Raw genomic sequence first — 20512 nt, forward strand, 5'->3', positions numbered from 1 at the left:
ACTGCATGAGCGATTTCTGTTCCATGCACTTTGTATGGGGGTATATGCTACGGAAGAGGCGGGACGTGATTTTGCACATCAGTTTGTTTCCAGCCCGGGTTGCGAACGCGCAACCGAGGGGCACAAAGTCAGAAGCACAAGTATTTTGGATGCAGCCCACATGTCGCAAAACGAACCGGAAACAAACTGATGTGCAAAAACAGTCCCGCCTCTTCCGTGGCATATACCCCAATGCTCGTTTGAAAGTGCTTTATATATAGTGTTGTTGAGCAATATTGTTTGAGCCTACTTCCTGTCACAATAGCAAGAAAAATTAGCAACGTGCTTGCGTAACAAACTTGAAAAACTGATGTGGGCAAGAAATGAGCCGATCCCACCATGGACAAAAATGTTTCATCAAAACGTTTTGATTAAAACATGCCTCAAAACTCCTTGAAATTGCTACAAAAAATAATAAATACAATCAATTTCACTTTATTTTATTGAAATGGAACTCATTTTGTTGATGTTAACAAACGGCAGCTGATTGGCCTGCAGTAATCACGACATCAAAGCAGTCCAACTGAGTGGACTTCCTGTTGCCGAGCAACACTAGAGGAGGCTTTCCGGCCGGCCTCTGCAAACAGGAAGTGGCGCCCAGGGGGGTCAGACGCGGGCCCACGTGGGCGCTACCCGCACGCAGCCGCCACTTGGGTCGCACGAGTAGTGGGTGGGGCAGCAGTGCTTCATGTCGGCGCAGCAGACCGCCTGCGGACACAAAACACGGCCACAATGCACACAGCTCGTCAAGCGCGGCCGCCATATTGGATGTGGCAGATCTGCCCTGTCAACTACAGTGGGGGCTTGACTTGCAAGTTCAATTCAGTGGCCCACTTCATTTACTTAGACGTCAAATCGAAAAAAAAAAAAAGACCTTCTTCATATTTTCACATTTTGTCGTCATATTGGATGAAAACAAGTCATTTGCACACATGCGATTGGCCAATCAGAAGGCGGTACCTGATGGGAGGGGCAGCAGGCCCACTGGCCGGCGGATGTCCGACAGCAAGTCTCTCGCTCGTCGCAAGCGAAGGCCGCCGACACGTCGCACGGGACCATTGTCTTCGTCATCGGCTTCATCTTCATCGGCTTCTCGCACGTTCCCGTGGCCATGTTGCACGAGTAGCCTTGCGGGCAGCAGTGCAGGTGGTCCTCGCAGCACACGGCCTGCGGGCGGGCGCAAAAAGTATAACACGTGCATCCAACTCACTGACCTGTATATACGAGTAGATAGCAGACAGCCCATACATGCCCGTGCAAGCCGTTGACGACACAGGTCGGCCATCTTGCTACTCCCACCTCGTCAGCAGACTACAACTATACGCTATACGTACAAATGTTTTCCAATTTGTATACTCTAAATGTATCGGAAGGTATGGCGAGAAACGTTTCTTGGGAGGAGCAATATGGCCGCCTCGCCACCTCAAAAGTCTTGGACTACCGGCTATCCAGTCCTATAATATAGATCAGTGCTCCAACTTCCCCATCTCAACCTTGAGAAGGTGAGGAGAAAAGGGCGGGGCCAACCTTGACCAGCGGGCAGCAGCCCCACTCGCCGCTGGGCAACTTGCAGCAGGTGGTGCCCGCCGCGCAGCTGCTCTTGTCGTCACACTTGATGTCGCCAACAGCGGGCGGGCGGACAATGACGGCGGGCGTCTTGGCCCGCCAGCGGAGGGGCGGGGCCGCACCCGACGGGTCGTCGCAGGTCTCCGCCTCCAAGTTGCAGCGTTTGCCGTGAGGGCAGCAGTGGGCGCCGTCGTCGCAGCACACGGCCTGGTGGGCCACCAAAACATTTGACAGGCCGCGTTAACTCGATTGGCTCCCAAAAACGTATGAATACGTTCTATTGCAAATAATGCATTGCTCCCAAAGACGTATTTATATGTTTTTTTATGCTTGAGCATACAGACTTTGATACAGCCTCTGAACTGAAGAAAATGTTTGAAGCAATGGTAGTCGTTCCAAAAATGGCCAGCAGGTGGCAGCAGAGTATAAGAGATCAACCAGGGCCATGTTGCAACAAGCTCTTTTCACCACTGTTTTCACCAGGAATGTGAAATAATTATGACACTTAGCTATATTCTAATGCTAATTTCCAAAAAACGGAAACGGATACAAATATACTTTTTTTTCCTGATGAAAGAAGAGACTCATCTTTCTTTTGGTAGGTTCCATGTTTATATAGCAATACCGTGGGCCTTGCAAAATCAGTCAAAAATCCAGTCAAACAGCCGGGAGCAAAAGGGGTTGCTTCACCCAAAATGGCCGCCAGTCAATGAGTTAAGGGGAGGTGGCAGGTGTGGTGGGCGGCGTCTTTACCTGCTGGAGAGGGCAGCAGGCCCAACCACCGGCCACGTTTGGGCAACACGTGGACGTGCCGGGACACGTCGTCTCGGTGTCGCACTTCGTGTTGGGGGGCGAGGTGGCGCGGACGGGTGCAGCGCGGGTGGAGGCGGAGCCATCGGCGGGGTCGTCACACGTGCCGGCGGCCAGGTTGCACACGGTGTTGTGAGGGCAGCAGTGGAGGCCGTCCGAGCAGCACGTGGCCTGCGGAAAACGGAGAAGAAGAAGAAGAAAAAAAAAAAGTCACATTGGTTGTTTTAGTCATTCATTGATTGAGTTTCATTTGATATTTGATATTTTAATTGTATTGAGAATGATACGATTCACGTGCACGATAGTATAAAATAGAAATCAAGTGGATTGGATTCCTTACAAGAAATCAAGTCAACAAATTTGATGTCTGATTCATAAAAGGAATAAAATTCAAAGTAAATGTTCAGTGCAGAAAAAAATATTTTTATTTTTATCTCATTCTGTAACTATTATTTATAATGCATTAAAATGGCTAAATTATGTGTTGCAATAAAGCAAATTTCTCACTGTATGAGCTGAATTTACTCATTTTTATATTAAGTAAAAAAATACATTGAAATTTTAATGCAACAAAACAAATGAAAGATTAGAAATATTTTCTCATGCTCATTTTTTTAACAACTTAAAATTTCCTTCATTAGAATTCATGAAGCAATCACTTTGTACAATAAAAAAAAATGTACACATTATTAGTTTTCCCACAAAATAATTATTTTACTCCAAACCATAAATCAATAACCTTTAATCTTATATATTAAAAAAATATATATATATTAATATATGTATATATATATATATATATATATATATATATATATATATATATATATATATATATATATATATATAAATATATATATTAAAATATATATATATATATATATATATATATATATATATATAAATATATATATATATATCAAATGACTGAATACATTAATTTCTACAAAAAAAGCCCTCTCTATTTCTGTAACAAAATAAATACAATATAATTGACTGATTTTCATTTGCGTGCGTATGATTGGTGGCCAGAGAGGGCGCTGTAGTGGGGAGGGAGGCGAAGAAGAAGAGCGAGCATCATGAAGACGCATGTGATGATGTCGCACAGCCAATCAGATTTGTTTTCTTTTTTTCTTTCTTTCTTTCTTTCATGTTGAAGGTGGATTTCTCATTTGTCCCAGGAACAACAAATTCCATGATGATGACAAGCACATGCGTGTGCGTGAGCTGGATGACGTTCGCGCATCAAAGGCGGCGAGCGGCGTCTTACGTCGTGCATGGGGCAGCAGCCGTAATCGCCCGAGCTCAGTTTGCAGCACGTGCTCTCGTCCGGACACGTTGACCGCTTGTCGGGACAATCCACTGACACACACACACACACACACACACACACACACACACACACACACACACACACACACACACACACACACACACACACACACAAAGATGACACATTATTTTCATATCACCATCATGATGAGTATGGATGTAACCATAACGGCATTATTGCAATATCAAAACTGCCACATGAATATATCGTCATGTCACGATATTCAAAGCAGCATATCTGTTCAAAAAAAGTCGGGTTGATTTCTATTTGTGCAGTTGTAGCACCCTCTGCTGGCTCGTTTTTCATTGCAGTTTAACTTTCACAAGGCCCTTCTCGGTTTCAAATCCACGTTAATGGTCAGATGATATACGTAATATGCTTGTGAACAGAGTCAATATGTGGAGGAACTCAATGCATTAGCAAGTAAGTGCCTCAATATATATATTTTTTATATGATATTATTTATATATTTTTTTCATTCCAGTAATGTACAAAAGCACAATATAGTGGGACACACCGGCGGCTGCGTGGGGACGAATCAGATCCATTCTCATTGGTCCGTTCCAGCCTCGACGATCGACGAACGAACGGCTCCATGCATTCACCTACCTGTTGATGGTGCGCTGGCACGAGGCCTGGCGGGAAGTTTGGCCATCAAGGGTCGCCAGTCTGCGACGGCGCCGCCGCCGGGCGACACACATCTGTACTGGACCAGATCGCAGGCGGTTCCCTCGGGGCAACAGTGACGCTTGTCCTCGCAGCACACCGCCTGCGGGAGGCACCCACGGGCGGGTCAGACGCATGCTAAGCTAACTGCGCTAGCGAGCGCCAGCGATTGCGTCATCACCTTAGCCATCGGGCAGCAACCCCACGCGCCGTCGGGAAGTTGGCAGCACGTGGTGGCGTCCGGACACTCTGAGTGCTGGTCCGGGCACTGCACGGCACGCTCTCGTGCCATCACCTGGAAAACAAAACAAAAAAACACGCACACACACAACCTGATTTTCTGCAATTCAAATCAAGTCAGGCATGCCTTCAATGTAGTACCATGATGTGGCACAACATGCCAGGGCAGCACTGAGCTCTCCTGGTGCCATCATCAAAAACAGCTGCACTGTTTAAGTATTCAAGTAGTACTTGTTTCAAGTGCTACAATAAAACTAACATATGCTAATCTCATTAGCCTGTTTATAGTGGTTCCCTTATAGATGTTAGTATGCAGCTAATGTCGAGTTAGAATTACCCCAACATATATGGTAATCTCATTAGCCTGTTTATAGTGGTTCCCTTAAAGATGTTAGCATTAAGATAAATCAGGTTAGAATTAGCTCAACATATATGCTAATCTCATTAGCCTGTTTATAGTGGTTCCCTTATAGATGTTAGCATTCAGCTAATGTCGAGTTAGAACATACCCCTACACCTATGCTAATTATGTTAGCCTGTGTATAGCGTTTCCCTTATAGATTTTAGCGTTGAGCTAATGTCGAGTTGGAATTATCCCAACATATATGCTAATCTCATTAGCCTGTTTATAGTGGTTCCCTTATAGATGTTAGCATTCAGCTAATGTCGAATTAGAACGTACCCCTACACCTATGCTAGTTATGTTAGCCTGTGTATGGCGTTTCTCTTATAGATGTTAGCATTCAGTTAATGTCGAGTTAGAACATACCCCTACAACTATGCTAATTCTGTTAGCCTGCGTATGACATTTCCATCATAGATGTAGCATTGAGCTAATGTCACTGTCATTTCCTAGCATGTGTTGGAACAACTTGTGCCCCCACCTGCCCGGGAGGAAGTGACCTCCTCCAGGGAATGGACAGCGTCTTATTGCGACAAACGGCGTGTTGCAGGTCGCACGTGGAGCCTTCCGGGCAACAATGGAGGCCGTCCGAGCAGCATACGGCCTGCACACATGCACGCAAGTCAGGTTGACACGTTTGACGATACGTGCGGCCAGCTGCGCGAGGACTCACCTTGGGCAAGGGGCAGCACTCGAATTGTCCCAGGGTGTCCTTGCAGCAGGTGCTTCCGTCCGGGCAGGCGCCGCCATCGGGGCACACCAGCGACACGCTGGTGCCGAGCACACCGGACGCCAACACGCACAACCACAGCAGCGCCTGCGCCAAGGAAATCACAATCACTCTCCTGGCCTGTGGTTCAATCGCTTTTCCGGTGACCAGTCCAGGGTGCAACTCACCTCTTTTCCCAAAGTCTGCATTTTTAAAATGTTTGCATTGATTACTTTGACATTCAAATTTGGCTCTTGTTTTTGTGCTTCCTGATGACGTCACGGGTGACTTGATGACATTACTGGGCGTCGACTTACCATCGTGTGACGCAGTTGGCAGCTGATGACGTCAGTGATGCCAAAAGTCCCTCACTCTCATGTGCGCCTCAACTAGCTTGAGAACATAGAAAACAGACAAATAAAATATTAGGAGACGTAACATTTCTTTACGTCTTATGTTCTCGCTGCTGCTCGACAAATTGGAAGCTAACGGTGGAAGTTAGCCTAGCATGTTAAGTGGCTAACGGCCGAGCTAGCAAACAAAGGAAGAGGTTGAATTAATTCGTTTCGTACTTCGCGGCTTGTTGCTCACATCGGAGTCGAATTGGATAACAGGACAAGATGACGCGGACAAAAAAAAACAAAAACAAAAAGGCGACTGTTTGACTTTGACTTATGTCGCTAAAAAGATGTTTTGCGTGAGTTCCAACCGGGTCACATGACATGACTCAGCGCCGGCACGTGACCGTGCCATGTTTCGCTTCTTAAAGAGACACGAGACATCATTGGCAAGAAAATAAAGGAAAAAAAGGAAAAAAAAGTATTAATTCTGATGCATCTATGAAGTTAAAATAGTTATCAACAAGAAAGCGAAGAGAACTGTGGATTTATGCTCCTTTTTTTATGTTTTCAGTTAAATATCCCCCCTGGTTTCTTTATTTTTCTGTATTAATAACGTGTTTGTGTAGTTTTCACAAATTGTTGAAAATTGTTCATTAAAGTTATATAAAAAAATCTATTAAGTTAATATAACTACTTAATTGATTCGTTGAAAATAGAACGCAAATATAAAAAAAAAAATCCAATTTCATACATTATACAAGTGTATTAAATGTGTCTGTTCCCTCAATTTAAATATTCACGTGCCACGTCAAATCACTGTTTAATTGATTAGTATAAATAGTAGAACGTAAAAATCGAATTATGTTATTAATAAAACGTGTTTTAACCATTTAACGATGAAACCTTTCATAATGGTCCATCTGAGCTTTTTTTTTTTGTTTTTTAAAGAACTGTTTCATCCAAAGTGTTCAGTGTGTTGTGTCCTTTTACAATAAAATGTCCACCAGCGAGTGAGTGAGGGAGCACATTTATTTTTTTTCCTACTTCGTACACAAAGGTTACACTTGTTACGTCATGAAGGCCCGCGAGTGGCTCCTCATCCTCACAACCACAAGTAGTAGTAAACAAGTGCCGTGGTTGATCAAAAGTCATCAACACAAACACAAAACAGCACTCGAATGTCAGCAATACAAGTCAAATAGTTTGGATTTATAAGAAGATGACATAAGTGTAAACTTTGTAGACCGGAAGTCGACATGGTGACCTTTTCAACGGAAACATGCAACACGTGTAAGGTCAAAAGTAAGATTGGCGGGCGACAGGCGGTCCACAGCGGGAAAAAAGGTCGTGCGTGCCGACCATCCGGCAGGTGGCGCTAGACGCTTAGAACCCTCCAGGCCAGAGGAGAAGGCACTTGGATGGAAGAGACGGCTGGTGTGGCGTGACACGACGATTTAAATAGCGGGTCTTGGCACAGGGGGCGTGTCCGGTACATTGAAAATGCAACCTTGCAAAACGTTATTATTCCACGACTGCCGCCTTGCGGGAGGAAGCATTAAGCCGATTTATCACCGATTCATCCACCGTGTTTCCGGAGCCCCGCCCCCTGCTGGGCCGCATTGCCAACGTCACGTGACCAAACCCGGACAGCAGGTGACCTTTGACCTCAATTTCAGTGGCTGGAGATTCTACAGAAAACAAAATCTGCTTCATTCTTCTTCCACAAGGGTAACAATATTCATCCCAACACCGTTTTGAGGCGTGTGGGCGGGACACATACGTACGTAACATCGCATTATCCACTTCTGCTTGAAGATGACAGCAATTTCCGAGTTTTTTTTCAAATTATGAGTCCATTTGTTGCTAGCTAAAATTGTGTTGTCAGCTAAAATTGCAGTTCCAACCAAGATTCCGATACGTTGCCGCACGGGGAAAAAAAAAAAAAGGTGGTGTGATGATGCCCTGGCATGTGGGCAAGGACACAAATAGAAACAGAAACACTCGCAAGGTAAAAGACAAAATCCGCTTCAACTACTTGCCACTGATTTGTTGTACGAGCCAACCCAGTTTGAGACTCGCCGGCGCCCCTTGAGGCAAGAGATGGCACAACGAGGCACTCTTGCCACACGAAAGTCACAAGCGCTTTGAAAATGGCTGCTGCTTCCTCAGCACTTGCCGGCTGGTGTGCCCTGTGGTCGCCGTGGCAACGAGTGATTGGTGGGGTGGGAGGTCAAAGTGTACTCAGCGCAAGCTGACGGCCAATCAGGACCTCCGCGTGGCGTGCTTGTGCTTCTTGTGACTGAGGATACGGAAAGCCCATCCAACATGACTTCCACTAGTACACTGAATTGTCCAATACTAGTACGCACTTTGATCCTTACTAGTAAGACAATTGCACACTCACAGATCATCTGGCTAATGATGTTTCTTCCACTGCTCTCCAACATTTCTGTGTACTAGTACTACATGCTACAAATGAGAGAAAAACTGCGTACTAGTTGACATCTGTGCACTACTAATACGACTTACAGTATGAAGAATCAGAATTTTCGATTGTGACAAAGTACCGCAAGCAATTTTCAATTTGTGCACTCTTAAGTCATTTGAAGTTTTAAAAAACAAAAAAAACAAAAAAGAAGCTATACTTAACAGTTAAAGGAGTGTAAATGGCTGAGGAATACATTTTTGTGTTCGTATTTCACGTTTGACATTTGTTCCAATTGAGATCATTGTGATTTGAAACATGAAGCAACTCGTGGACATCTTAAACAACAACTAGTCACCAGTCCCCACAAATGCATCCGTTTTTGTTTTTTTTCCCATCACATTTATGATTGGCAAACAAATTGCGTGAGAGAGAGACTCCTTTGATGAAAGCATCAAGTGACGTTTGGATATCAATTGTATTTTGAAATCGAATTTCACGCTTTCCAATCCATTTAAGGGCCGTCGTTTGATCCAAATCCGTTGAATGACTTTTAATAACCCTGTCGAATGTCGCCAGTAGTGCTAGTAGCACACACTTGTCAACTAGTGAGTGTTTTGACCTCAGAAGTAACACCTAGTTGTGGGACTAGTGAGTACGAACTAGTAGTGTTCATTTTGTCTGACATTTTGAAATTTTAGTCACATTTCAGTCATGCGTATTATTTATTTATTTATTTTTATCAAAGTTAGTCAACCTCATCCCATTTTTATTTAGTCAACTATGTGTGTGTATATATATATATATATATATATATATATATATATATATATATATATATATATATATATTTGTCAGCAGAGTAATTTAACTTTTTCAAATCTAAAAATTATTTCTCATCAAATTTTCTCTCATCTTTTTGATGAAAAACAACTTGACACACAATGACAGTGGCTACTATGGCTCCATGCGTCAAGCTAGTAAATTATCCAGCTAGCTGCCAGCAAGCCAGCTCTAAGCAAACTAGCTGTTAGTCTCTTTTTAGTCAGGACAACCATTTTACCAATATATATATATTTTTTGTCAGCAGATTGTGTTGAGCATTTTTGGATCTAAAACTATTTCACATAAAATTTTCTCTCATCTTTTTGATGAAAAACAACTTGACACAAAGACAGTGGCTACTATGGCTCTGTGCGTTAAGCTAGTAAGTTAGCCAGCTAGCTGCTAGCAAGCGAGCTGTTAGCAAGATAGCTGCTTTCATAAACACATGCTAATGCATGTGTTTATTAAGTGGCTACTATGGCTCCATGCGTCGAGCTAGCAAGTTAGCCAGCATTAGTTAGCAGTCGCATTAACATTATTATTGGAACGTCATAGCCGTTCATGTTAAGTAATATCTATAATTGACTTTTTTTTTTTAACCTTTCACTGTGAATCCACCTCCCATGTGATTGTGCATGTCACATGACATTAGCAGACAAGATTTTACAAAATCATATCATTTTGGTTTCATTTTTGTTCATGAACTAAAATGTCCATAGATTTTAGTGCAGATTTTATGAAGTGAAGGACATTTTTGTCTCGTCTTCATTAGTTGACGTAAATGCATACTGATTTTGTCACAGTTATTGTTTATTAATGAGGGTTTTAGTCTAGTTTTAGTCTGGTCAAAAATGTGCGTTTACCAAATTATAATTGTAATTTTTGTTGACGAAATTAACACTACTAACTAGCATGTCACCCAGTAATGGAAGGAAGAAGTGGAGAAAGTCTGCCACCGACTTTTTCTACGATTGCGTCCAAGGCAGTAGTGTAAAAAGACGACAAGTAAGGGGTTGCCGTAAAGGTGGAAAGGGCTTTCTTTCATAAGCGGGAAAGGTGGGCGCCGCTTTTTTCACTTCCTAGGATGGAAAACCATGAGCGGCCTGTCCTCGATCTTCTGCCAGGGACTCTTCCTGTTCTCTTCCTTGTCATCGTCGTCGTCGTCTGGACTGGTCGGCGAGCGGCGACGGTTCTCGCCTTTGCGTGGCCCGGTGCAGGCGCGGGAGGACGGCCCCTGGTCCAGAAGCGGCGTCAGGGAGTTCTCCTCGGGGGACGAGGGCCGACCCTCGCCGCCGCCGTCGGCCATCTTGGAGTAGCTTTTCCCCGCCCCGCCCTTGCGCTCGTCTTTCCCCTTGCGAGCCTCCAGGTTGGCGTCTGCGGGCCCGCCGGCAAACCCGGCGCCGCTCAGGTCGTTGCCGGCGTCGACGTAAGAGTGCCGCACGTGGGCGTTGGCGCGGCCGTCCAGGGAGATGAACCACGCGCGCGGGTGCTGCTTGACGCCGAGCTCCAGAAGCTTCTTCTCCGTCAATGCCTGCAGCTCGCCGTTCATCTGCGCCATGGTGGAGTCGTCAAACAGCACCGGGATGGTGACGGCGCCGCCGGGCGAGTCCGACACCCAGCCGGGCTCCTTCGGCTCGTCTTCCGGCTGCGCCGGCGGCTGCTGGACTCCTCCGGCGTCCTTCTGCTCGTCCTTGGCGGCAAAGTCGTTTGGCAGGCGCATGTAGTGGGCGGGGATGACCAGCGTGGGCACCATGCTGCGGTACATGTTCTCCTTCATCTGCTCGATGGAGCCGCAGATGATGATCTGACCCGCTTGCGTGTTTAGGGAGGCGGGGCGGGCCAGGCCATCGCCCGCCGCCGCTGAATATTCCGGCGGTTTGTCGGGTGCGTAGCCTTGGAAGCGCGGCAGCGGTGGCGAGGGCGGGTCCGACGAGTAGCCGCGGTTGTCGTTGGCGCTGCGGTGCCGGCGGTAGTCGCACTCGCCGCCTTCCGCGGCCCCGTAGGCCCGCTCGTAGTCGTCGCGCAGCAGCGGGTTATCCAGGTTGTTGGTGTCGGTGGCCCGGGTGGTCTTCATGGGCAAGCTTTCGCCGCCGCCACGCTGCGAAGATGATTTGGCTCGTCGCGGCTTGCGAGCGTCGCGAGACGGCGACACGTCCGACTTGTCATGGGGCGGAGCCGACTCGGCCGGCCCGCCGCAGATCAGGTTGAGGCGGGAAGTGGACGTGCCTTGGTCCCGCTTGGCGCCGTTGGCGGAGGATGGGAGGGGCTTCCCCGGCTGCCGGCGAGGCTTCAAGCATCTTCGCCTGCCAGAGACAACACGCAAACATAACCACGTGCAATTCAGACAAAAATCAATTGCAATTCAATTGTTACACTCCACAATTACAAAATCAGCATCGTCATAAAATGTTATTAAATTATTTATTTATTTATTTATATTATAATTATATATACATTGTATATATATATATATATATATATATATATATATATATATATATATATATATATATATATATATATATATTATAATTATATATACATTGTATATATATATATATATATATATATATATATATATATATATATATACACATATATATATATATATATATATATATACACACATATATATATATATATATATATACACACATATATATATATATATATATATACACACATATATATATATATATATACACACATATATATATATATATATATATATATACACACACACATATATATATATATATATATATATATATATATATACACACACACATATATATATATATATATATACCAAAAAAATACATCATTTTGAATAATTGTGATTCAATCACTTTTTTCCAACAAGGCCCTGTTTGATTTCTTTTACTCTACTGCCATCTTGAGGCCGTTTGTGTAATAACTAACATTTCTTCAACCATTCTTTGCAATTGAGAGGCTTCATCAAAGACTTCTGTATAAAAAACGTCTAAATACGTGTTTGACACACTTGAGACATTTTAAATGGAACGTATTTCTACATTTTTGGAAGCAAATGAGTTGAAGTGGAGTCCAAAGTGGCGGTGTGTGTTTTGCACCTGCAGTAGTAGAGCAGAACGCAGAGCAGGATGAGAACCAGCAGCGCCAAGGAGGCCAGGATGGCCAGCAGGAAGAGCGTGTGGTAGCTGCCGATGTCCCGCAGGCCCGGCGGGCTCGGACCCAGTCCTCAAAACACAAGCCACAAAAACGTCAACAAAGACGCTTGTCGCAACTTTCACCGTTTGTCGTCGCACGCAGCAACTAAACGTCATTCGCTAGCATCGCGTAGCCTAGCATTCATTCACAAGGAATTTGCTACTCAAGTCTGTGAAGAATCCAATCGGCACCACAGTCCTTTTTCAACTATCAAGTATTTGTACTCGGAATGAAGTACTCGAGTACTTTTGCCCACCCCGGATGTAGAGCGCACATAGGTTTTCCTCGGCTCACCTGAGGAGGCGGGGAAAGCGGCCAGCCAGTAGCCCATGTGAGGAAGCACCGCCTTCCACACAAAGTGCGAGCCTTCCTTCTGGATGTAACCCGTCCCGTTGCGCACCCACACACCTGGCACGCGCACGCACACAAAACAAACACGCACAAAACCACAGAGTGAACATGGAAACGATAAAATCAAATATGAAATACGAGGGCCCACATGTCCGCAATGTTGCGACTGTTTGGACCTTGGAATCAAATAAAACAAGTTGGGTGAAAAATTGCCTGGAATCGGAATTTGCAGAATAGCAAACCTTGTTTTTGCACAACGGCGTATTAGGGCCACATATAAATATTTTTTTTTTTTAGAGGGCAGGGGCAATATATTCCGAGAAAAAAACTTGCAAATTTGTGGCAGATTTGCAAGAGAAAAAAAATAAACTCAAAAATGTACTAGAAATACATGTAGCGTAACTATAATCTAATCATTTGAGGATTTCCTTGGTGGTTAATGGGACTGTTTATAAAATAAATAATCTTCTTCTTCTTTTTAGATAATTGTACACAAAAAAAAAACGTATGGATATGGATGTCATAACACATTTTGCAACTTGCTGTCGACTGAAAATGACATCACAAGGGCTCAGGTAACCAATCAATCACAGCTCAGCTTGTGAATGTCACATGACCAAACCTAGAAAACAGGTGAGCTGTGATTGGTTACCTGAGCCCTTGTGATGTCATTTTCAGTCGACAGCAAGTTGCAAAATGTGTTTTTAAAGGTGCTAATTGTATGTGAAAAATAGTATCAAATTAATTATAGACAAAATATTTAATATTTATTGCTATAATGGGCTAAATAAGTGAAGTATCACTTTAACATCATCTGGTTCATCTCTACTATCTCCTTATTTGAAAACCCCACCGAAACGTATTGGCACTAACATTCAAGTAGTACGTTACGTGTACTTCTTGTAAGTTTCTGAGTTTTTTTTCTCGCAAATTTGCCACTCAATAAACTCGCAAATTTATGAGATTTTTTCTCTCACAAATTTGCCACTTTTTAAACTTGTAAATTTGCTACTTTAGAAACTCGCCAATTTGCCACTTTAGAAAGTCTTCACTTTCTAGTGGCAAATTTGTGAGGTTTTTTTGCCCCCACCCTCTAAAAAAAAAATATATATATATATATTAGGGGTGTTAAAAAAATCGATTCGGCGATATATCGCGATACTACATCGCGCGATTCTCGAATCGATTCAATAATCGGCAGAATCGATTTTTTTCAGAATTTTTTTTTTTTTTTTTTTTTTTTTTTTTTTTTTTTTTTTTTAGGATTCACACCTTGAGCATGGAAGAATGTTATATGAACGGCACATTAAGCCTTAATATTTTTATTTTAATGCTGTTCAAATGTGAAACAGATTGCAAACTGTTTGTGTACAGTGGCTCACGTTATAAGCCTCAAGTTTTAGATAAATATATTCATACAAATCTTACAGTGTACATGTACAAATTTACTGATAGTATTTTCTAAATTTGAATGGAAAAAAAGCGCAACAATCGACTTATAAATTCGTATCGGGATTAATCGGTATCGAATCGTGACCATTCGTATCGGGATTAATCGGTATCGAATCGAATCGTGACCTGTGAATCGTGATACGAATCGAATCGTCAGGTACTAGGCAATTCACACCCCTAATATATATATATATATATATATATATATATATATATATATATATATATATATATATATATATATATATATATATATATATATATATATATTCATTAGTTTTGTTCCGATACCGATACCGATACTGGTATCGGCAGAGGTGCCGATTACTGCATTAAAACAGTGGTATCGGTATCGGTGACTACTCAGAAGTAACATGCCGATACCATTAATTCCAACGCTAATATAGGATTTTGGAGGCACCATCTTGTGTCTTGCTGGTGCACGATATTCACTGGTATGTGACATGTTCACTGCATGGCGATCTAAGATATCCTATTGGTCCTTGAATGCTCTGAACCAATGGCAGGACAGCTTTTTCATGTTGAGGCAAAAAAACCTTAAGTATCGGTATGGTATCGGTATCGCCCAATACTGCAAAGCTGGGTATCGGTATCGGTATCAGTATCAGTATCGGGACCCAAAAAAAGGTATCGGAACAACACTAATATTTATACATGCCTAATACGCGGTGATATTTTTGTAAGATGTCGATTGAAGCAGGAAAAGTTGTGCTGACCGCTATGCTGCCGATACGTCCACGTGGGCACGCTGGTGGCCATCCGGTTGCGCGTGTCGGACGGAAGCGGCACCGAAACGCGGATAGAATCCGACACGGGGACGGGGAGGCCGTCTTTGTCCCGCAGCTCCACGCCCACCAGCGCCAGCGGCGTCAAGTCGCTCCAACCCGAGTCCGCGCCTGAACAACAAAAACGCAAAAGCAATCTCAGCGTCGTCGCCTTCCGTCCTCAAGGCCATTTGCAATGACCAATAGACACCAGTAGATGGCACAATTTGGGACCTGAGCCATTGGTGTCACGGCCCAGCAGGAAGGGGAAGCCACCCATCTCGTCCTGCGTCCTGGCGGCGGTCAGCGAGGCTGCCAACGTGGTTCCGTCCGAGTCGGCCGGCAGGCGCAGCGACTTCCGGGGAAGCTGCACCACGGCGCGCTGGGCGCCGCCTGAACCAAAGTCACAAAACGCAGTCCGTCAACAACAACCATGCAAACAACAATTGCTACATTTTGAAAAAATAAAATAAAATAAATTCTGTTAGGTATTCAAACAACCAACAAAGTACAACAGCGTATTAGGGCCACGTATAACTATATATTTTTTTAGAGGGCAGGGGCAATAGCACGAGAAAAAAAGTGGCAAATGTGCCACTTTCTAAAATAGCAAATTTGCAAGAACAAAAAAAAAAAAAAATCATAAATTTGCCACTTTCTAAAGCAAATTTACGAGTTTCTAAAGTGTAAGATATACGAGAAAAAAAACTCGTAACTTTGCGACTTTCTAATTTGTAAAAAAAAAAAAAAAACTCGTAAATTTGTGAGTTTAGAAGGTGGCAAATTTGCGAGAAACATGTCTTGTAAATTTGCGACATTCTACAGTGGCAAATTTGTAAAAAACAAAAAAAACAAAAAAAACTCGTAAATGTGCAAGTTTAGAAAGTGGCAAATTTGCGACTTTCTTAAGAGGAAAATTTTCAAGAAAAAAACTTTCTAAAATAGCAAATTCGCGAGTTTATAAAGTGTAAGACTGCAAGAAAAAAAAACTCATAAATTTGCGACTGGCAAATTGCAAGTGGCAATTTTGCGGGGAAAGAACTCGTAAATTTGTCAGTTTAGAAAGTGGCAAATTTGTAAAAACAACAAAAAACAAAACAAAAACAAAAAAATGTAAATTTGTGAGTTTAGAACGTGGCAAATGTGCTACTTTCTAATGTGGCAAATTTGTAAAAGAAAAAAAAAAAAGCTCGTAAATTTGCTAGTTTGTAAAGTGGCAAATTTGCGAGTTTATAAAGTGACAAATTTGTGAGAACAAAACACGTAAATTTGTGAGTTTAAGTGGCAAATTTATTATTATTTACAAAGTGACAAAGAGAAAAAAAAACTTGTAAATTTGCGACTTCATAAAGTGGCATACTTGTAAAAAAAAAAAAAAAAAAAACCTAATTAAATTTGCAAGTTTAGAAAGTGGCAAATTTGCGACTTTCCTAAGTGGCAAATTTTCAAGAAAAAAAGTGGCAAATTTGTGAGAAAAAAACTCGTAAATTTGTGAGTTTAAGTGGCAAATTTATTATTATTTATATTATAAACAGTCCCATTAACCACTAATGAATCGTCAAATGATTAGACTCTAGCTACGCGACATTGTATTTCTCGTAAGTTTCTGAGTTTTTTTATCGCAAATCTGCCACTTTATAAACTCGCAAATTTGCCACTTTAGAAAGTCGCAAATTTACAAGTATTTTTCTCGTCATATTGCCCCGTCCTCTAAAATAAAGTATTTATACGTGGCCCTAATACGCCGTGGTAACAACGTGGTCAAGCAGCAATGTAGGATTCTTTTTTTTTTTTTTACCTGGCGATCCGGACAGAACCTGAAGGACGTCATCGTACAGAATCAACGTACCGGGTCGATGAACCAGAAGGTACAAACTGACCGAGGCGTACACTGACGGAGAAGAAGAAATCAAACGTAAACGTGAGGCGGCCGCCACCAATCGGTCAGAGAGCAGGCGTGGCCGGTTGGTCTTACGAGGCGGGCGGCCCGAGTACCACGGCACCGAGTTGGTGACGTAGTTGGCTTTGGCGGCGCTGATGATGACCCAGGTGGCGGCCCGGTAGTGGAAGTCCACCCTCACCGCGCCGTCAGCGCCGGCGCGAGCGCTCGCCAACACGCTCTGGTTGCCGTGGACCTCCACCAGGGCGTCGGCCAGCGGAGACAGGTCGTTATTGTCGAAGACCTGGACTTTGATTTGGACCTCTGCGGCACAACAACACACACGTGACAAGTGACATCACATTAGCATGGAATGTTCTTCTTATGTACGCTCATTAGCTTCATGTTAGCCTTTAGTTGTTAGCTTTTCCGCATTAGCGTCTACTTTTTTTTTTTTTTTTTTACTTCATTGTATAATTTTACAAATTATGCAAAGAACTTGAGAACACTTGCGTTAGCTTCTACTTGTTAGCTTTAGCCACTTTGCATCATGTTAGCTTTGAGATGTTAGCTTTGCCGCGTTAGCTTCTACTTGTTAGCTTTATGGCAGCTTTTCATCATGTTAGCCTTTAGTTGTTAGCTTTGCCGCGTTAGCTTCTACTTGTTAGCTTTGTGGCAGCTTTGCATCATGTTAGCTCTGAGATGTTAGCTTTGCCGCGTTAGCTTCTACTTGTTAGCTTTATGGCTGCTTTGCATCATGTTAGCTTTGCAGCGTTAGCTTCTACTTGTTAGCTTTATGGCAGCCTTGCATCAGGTTAGCTTTGAGATGTTACCTTTGCCAAGTTAGCTTCTATTTGTTAGCTTTATGGCAGCTTTGCATCATGATAGCTTTAAGATGTTAGCTTTGCAATGTTAGCTTCTACTTATTAGCTTTATGGCAGCTTTACATCATGTTAGCTTTTAGATGTTAGCACTGACATATGTCATCCTCTCTCTGTTAGCTTCGCCATTTTAGCTTCATGCTAGTTTCTTCAAATTTTAGAGAAGCGTTGGCTTCACATGAGTTTCACTTTTCCTTATTAGCATAATTTTAGCTTCTACTCATAGCTGGCGGCAGCCAGACGACCTTTTGATAATTATTGTGTTTAAAAAAGTAATTGAAAATTATAAACATGTTACGTCACCCATACTGCTTTAACTTCTTGCACTTTGTCTTGATTTGCTGTTCAGCCCTTTGGTGCCATTGCTTAAATAGTTTTTTTTTTTTTTTAATCAACAAGAACATTGGGAACAAAAAACAACCACAGAAGTCGGTAATTTTTTGTTTACTTCATCTTTTACCCATCAGGGTGTTGTCATGTTGTCTGTGATATTAGTGTGTGCTATGCGCGTCGCTGTGACGTCACGAAGCACATCTGACCGCCATTTTAGCCTCGTTCCTATTTTTCCTCTTTGTGCATCTGTGCGCGTGCACGTCAGAACGCAACCCAGCTCCATCATGACGTCACGGCCTCACGAGCACGACATGAGACTAACGACGATGAAGATGATTTCAAAGATGACGTTGAACCTGATTATGGTGTGGCGTAAAAGAAAAGAGAAATCACCCACGCGCGCACACGATTGCCCCTGCGCGCGCACGTGAACGTTCACAGGACGACAGTGAAGGTGAAGATGAGGCTGACAGACAAAAGCGAGAGCGAAGCCTCGCTCTCGTGCTTGCAACCACTCCCATGGTGTGTGCGCGCGCGTGCGCGCGAGGCGAGAGCTTACCAAAATGCTCGTGCACGGACTTGGCCTCCCAGAGCGCGCACACGCACGCCAAGACGAGCACACGACACACGCGCACGGCGGCCATCGTCGCAGCTACATGTCATGACGGACGGACGGACTGGTGGCCGCCTCGGTCCCGCCCGGAGGCTCCTGGTGGTTCCGCTAACCCGAACTTCCCGCTCCTGGTCCTGGTCCAGGAGGAGGCTGCGACGAGGTTGCTGGTTCGTGTCTTGGCCGCACCGTGATGCTGCAGTGCGTGCGCGCGCACACACTGACGCGCCTCTTGTTTGGATGGCAGCATGAGGCGAGGGCCGGAAACATGGCGCCCTCTGGTGGTCGCCTCACGAACACGTGACATATACTGTGTTTTGTGTGTGTGTGTGTGTTCTTGTTCTTGTTTTTGTTTCATGGTGGGGCCAATTTTTCGGGTTTTCACAGATTTGTGGGGCCATTTTGCTAGGCCCCACAAGTTTAGACCTCTTTTTGAGGGTCAAGACTTTTTACAATTTAGGTTTCAATTGGGTTATGGTTGAGGTTAGGGTAAGGAATGGGGGTAGGCAATCATTTTTGATGGTTGGGGTTCGGGGAAGGGGTTAGGAAATGCATTATGTCAATGAGAGGGCCCCACAAAGATAGCACCGTGAGGATGTGTGTGGGTGTGCGTTTGTGAAATGGATTGATAATTGTGGGAATGCTGAAAGCATTATTCGGATATTTATTCTCCTCACTTATTTGCCGAGAATCAACTCCCACATAATAATTCCGATTTACACCGTACAAATTTCAACTTGCTTCAAAAATTCACGCCTTACAGGGTATATATCATCTGATTCCACATTACTTACAGTACTAGCGCAATTTAACGTTAAATATCAACTTTTCCCCATTCATTTTTAATGGGACTGACACTGAACTTTTTCTAAGTCCCACTTTCTACGCCCACTTCCATACATACAACTGATCATCATTACCAGCTCTCTGATACTGCTCAGTGGAGCACTTGGTTAAGTGCATTGTCCAGTAACCAGGAGGTCCCGGGTTTGAATCCCACCTCTGACTGTACATTGCAAATATATCCATGGCAATTATGCTGAGTGATATTACTGTATACCAACTGACTATAGTATCAGGAAATGAGTTACAATTTCACTGAAATGATAAAATGCACATTGGCTTTCAGCAGGTGGCTGTTTTGAAAATGAATATGCCATTAGCCATGATTTTGAACAAGGCAAGTTTGCTCGGTCGTTAGAGGATAACCTGGGTTCAAACCCCGCTTGGACCACATTTTAGTACATTCGATGGTTTGATACCAACTGACTATTGTTTCAGGAAATGGATTATAATTTCTCTGAAATTATTAAATCCCACCTTAGACAGATTGCAGTTCCGTTTTCTTCTGATTCATTTATCTTTTAACTTCAATTAAAACTTTGTAATTTTCATGGCATTTATCTTTCAATTTACTTCATAAGCAGTCAGCTTAGCATTCAGCTATTAGCATTCAGCTTTCAACATTCTTATGCAATTTATCCAGAAATTGCACTTAGTCTAGTTATTAAAGAAAACAGAACACTTGCAGACAGCCACATATGGACATTTGGTTGCAATGACACAAAAAGAGCAGCAGAGGGAAGAAGAGAACAACAAAACGTTACGGCTGACATTGCGACTCATTTACAAGATTTTAAACAGATTATTTATGTACATTTATTTATTGTTACTT

General features: G+C 43.3%; 3 protein-coding genes across 9 annotated transcripts in view; 1 reads left to right on the forward strand and 2 right to left on the reverse strand.

Moving 5' to 3' along the window:
• Positions 1–463: 463 nt before the first annotated feature.
• On the reverse strand, positions 464–6503 carry grnb (granulin b). Of its 6 annotated transcripts, none has more exons than XM_077503326.1 (11): positions 6339–6503; positions 6084–6159; positions 5731–5874; positions 5539–5661; positions 4596–4709; positions 4358–4517; positions 3686–3777; positions 2359–2586; positions 1567–1812; positions 1000–1206; positions 464–747 (listed from the first exon to the last, which is right to left on the reverse strand). In XM_077503326.1, the coding sequence occupies exons 2-11, from the start codon at positions 6084–6086 to the stop codon at positions 646–648; spliced, it is 1419 nt and encodes a 472-aa protein (XP_077359452.1). In that variant the 5' UTR covers positions 6087–6159; positions 6339–6503; the 3' UTR covers positions 464–645. The 6 variants fall into 6 exon arrangements, with proteins under 6 accessions (XP_077359452.1, XP_077359449.1, XP_077359453.1 ...); XM_077503323.1 differs by having other exon boundaries at positions 5955–6159; XM_077503327.1 differs by having other exon boundaries at positions 6084–6155; positions 6339–6501.
• A 615-nt stretch (positions 6504–7118) lies between these two features.
• On the reverse strand, positions 7119–18501 carry fam171a2b (family with sequence similarity 171 member A2b). The gene is made up of 8 exons (XM_077501805.1): positions 18198–18501; positions 17110–17337; positions 16933–17025; positions 15369–15527; positions 15087–15266; positions 12841–12954; positions 12450–12576; positions 7119–11660 (listed from the first exon to the last, which is right to left on the reverse strand). Exons 1-8 carry the CDS (start codon positions 18199–18201, stop codon positions 10430–10432), a joined length of 2136 nt encoding a protein of 711 aa, XP_077357931.1. The 5' UTR covers positions 18202–18501; the 3' UTR covers positions 7119–10429.
• A 197-nt stretch (positions 18502–18698) lies between these two features.
• The window catches only part of crhr1 (corticotropin releasing hormone receptor 1), a 36213-nt gene continuing 34399 nt past the window's right edge, over positions 18699–20512 (forward strand). Inside the window, exon 1 of one of the 2 annotated variants that reach the window (XM_077501807.1) lies at positions 18699–19007. In XM_077501807.1, the coding sequence (XP_077357933.1) occupies positions 18747–19007 (261 nt within the window). In that variant the 5' untranslated portion in view covers positions 18699–18746. The remainder of the gene's footprint in view (positions 19008–20512) is intronic. The other variant, XM_077501806.1, reaches the window with a different exon arrangement.

This window comes from Festucalex cinctus, chromosome 17, assembly GCF_051991245.1.
Source record: "Festucalex cinctus isolate MCC-2025b chromosome 17, RoL_Fcin_1.0, whole genome shotgun sequence".
NCBI classification, from domain to species: Eukaryota; Metazoa; Chordata; class Actinopteri; order Syngnathiformes; family Syngnathidae; genus Festucalex; species Festucalex cinctus.

Excerpts from the sequence above, each read along its gene's own strand:
- fam171a2b (XM_077501805.1), bottom strand. Across the intron at positions 17,026-17,109 it reads GTACTCGGGCCGCCCGCCTC|TGTACGCCTCGGTCAGTTTG; the intron begins GTAAGACCAACC and ends CTTCTCCGTCAG. Across the intron at positions 15,267-15,368 it reads CCGTGACACCAATGGCTCAG|GCGCGGACTCGGGTTGGAGC; the intron begins GTCCCAAATTGT and ends TTTGTTGTTCAG.
- grnb (XM_077503323.1), bottom strand. The coding sequence starts at position 5,975 with ATGCAGACTTTGGGAAAAGAG. Across the intron at positions 1,813-2,358 it reads CCTGCTGCCCTCTCCAGCAG|GCCGTGTGCTGCGACGACGG; the intron begins GTAAAGACGCCG and ends GTGGCCCACCAG. Across the intron at positions 1,207-1,566 it reads GCTGCTGCCCGCTGGTCAAG|GCCGTGTGCTGCGAGGACCA; the intron begins GTTGGCCCCGCC and ends GCCCGCCCGCAG.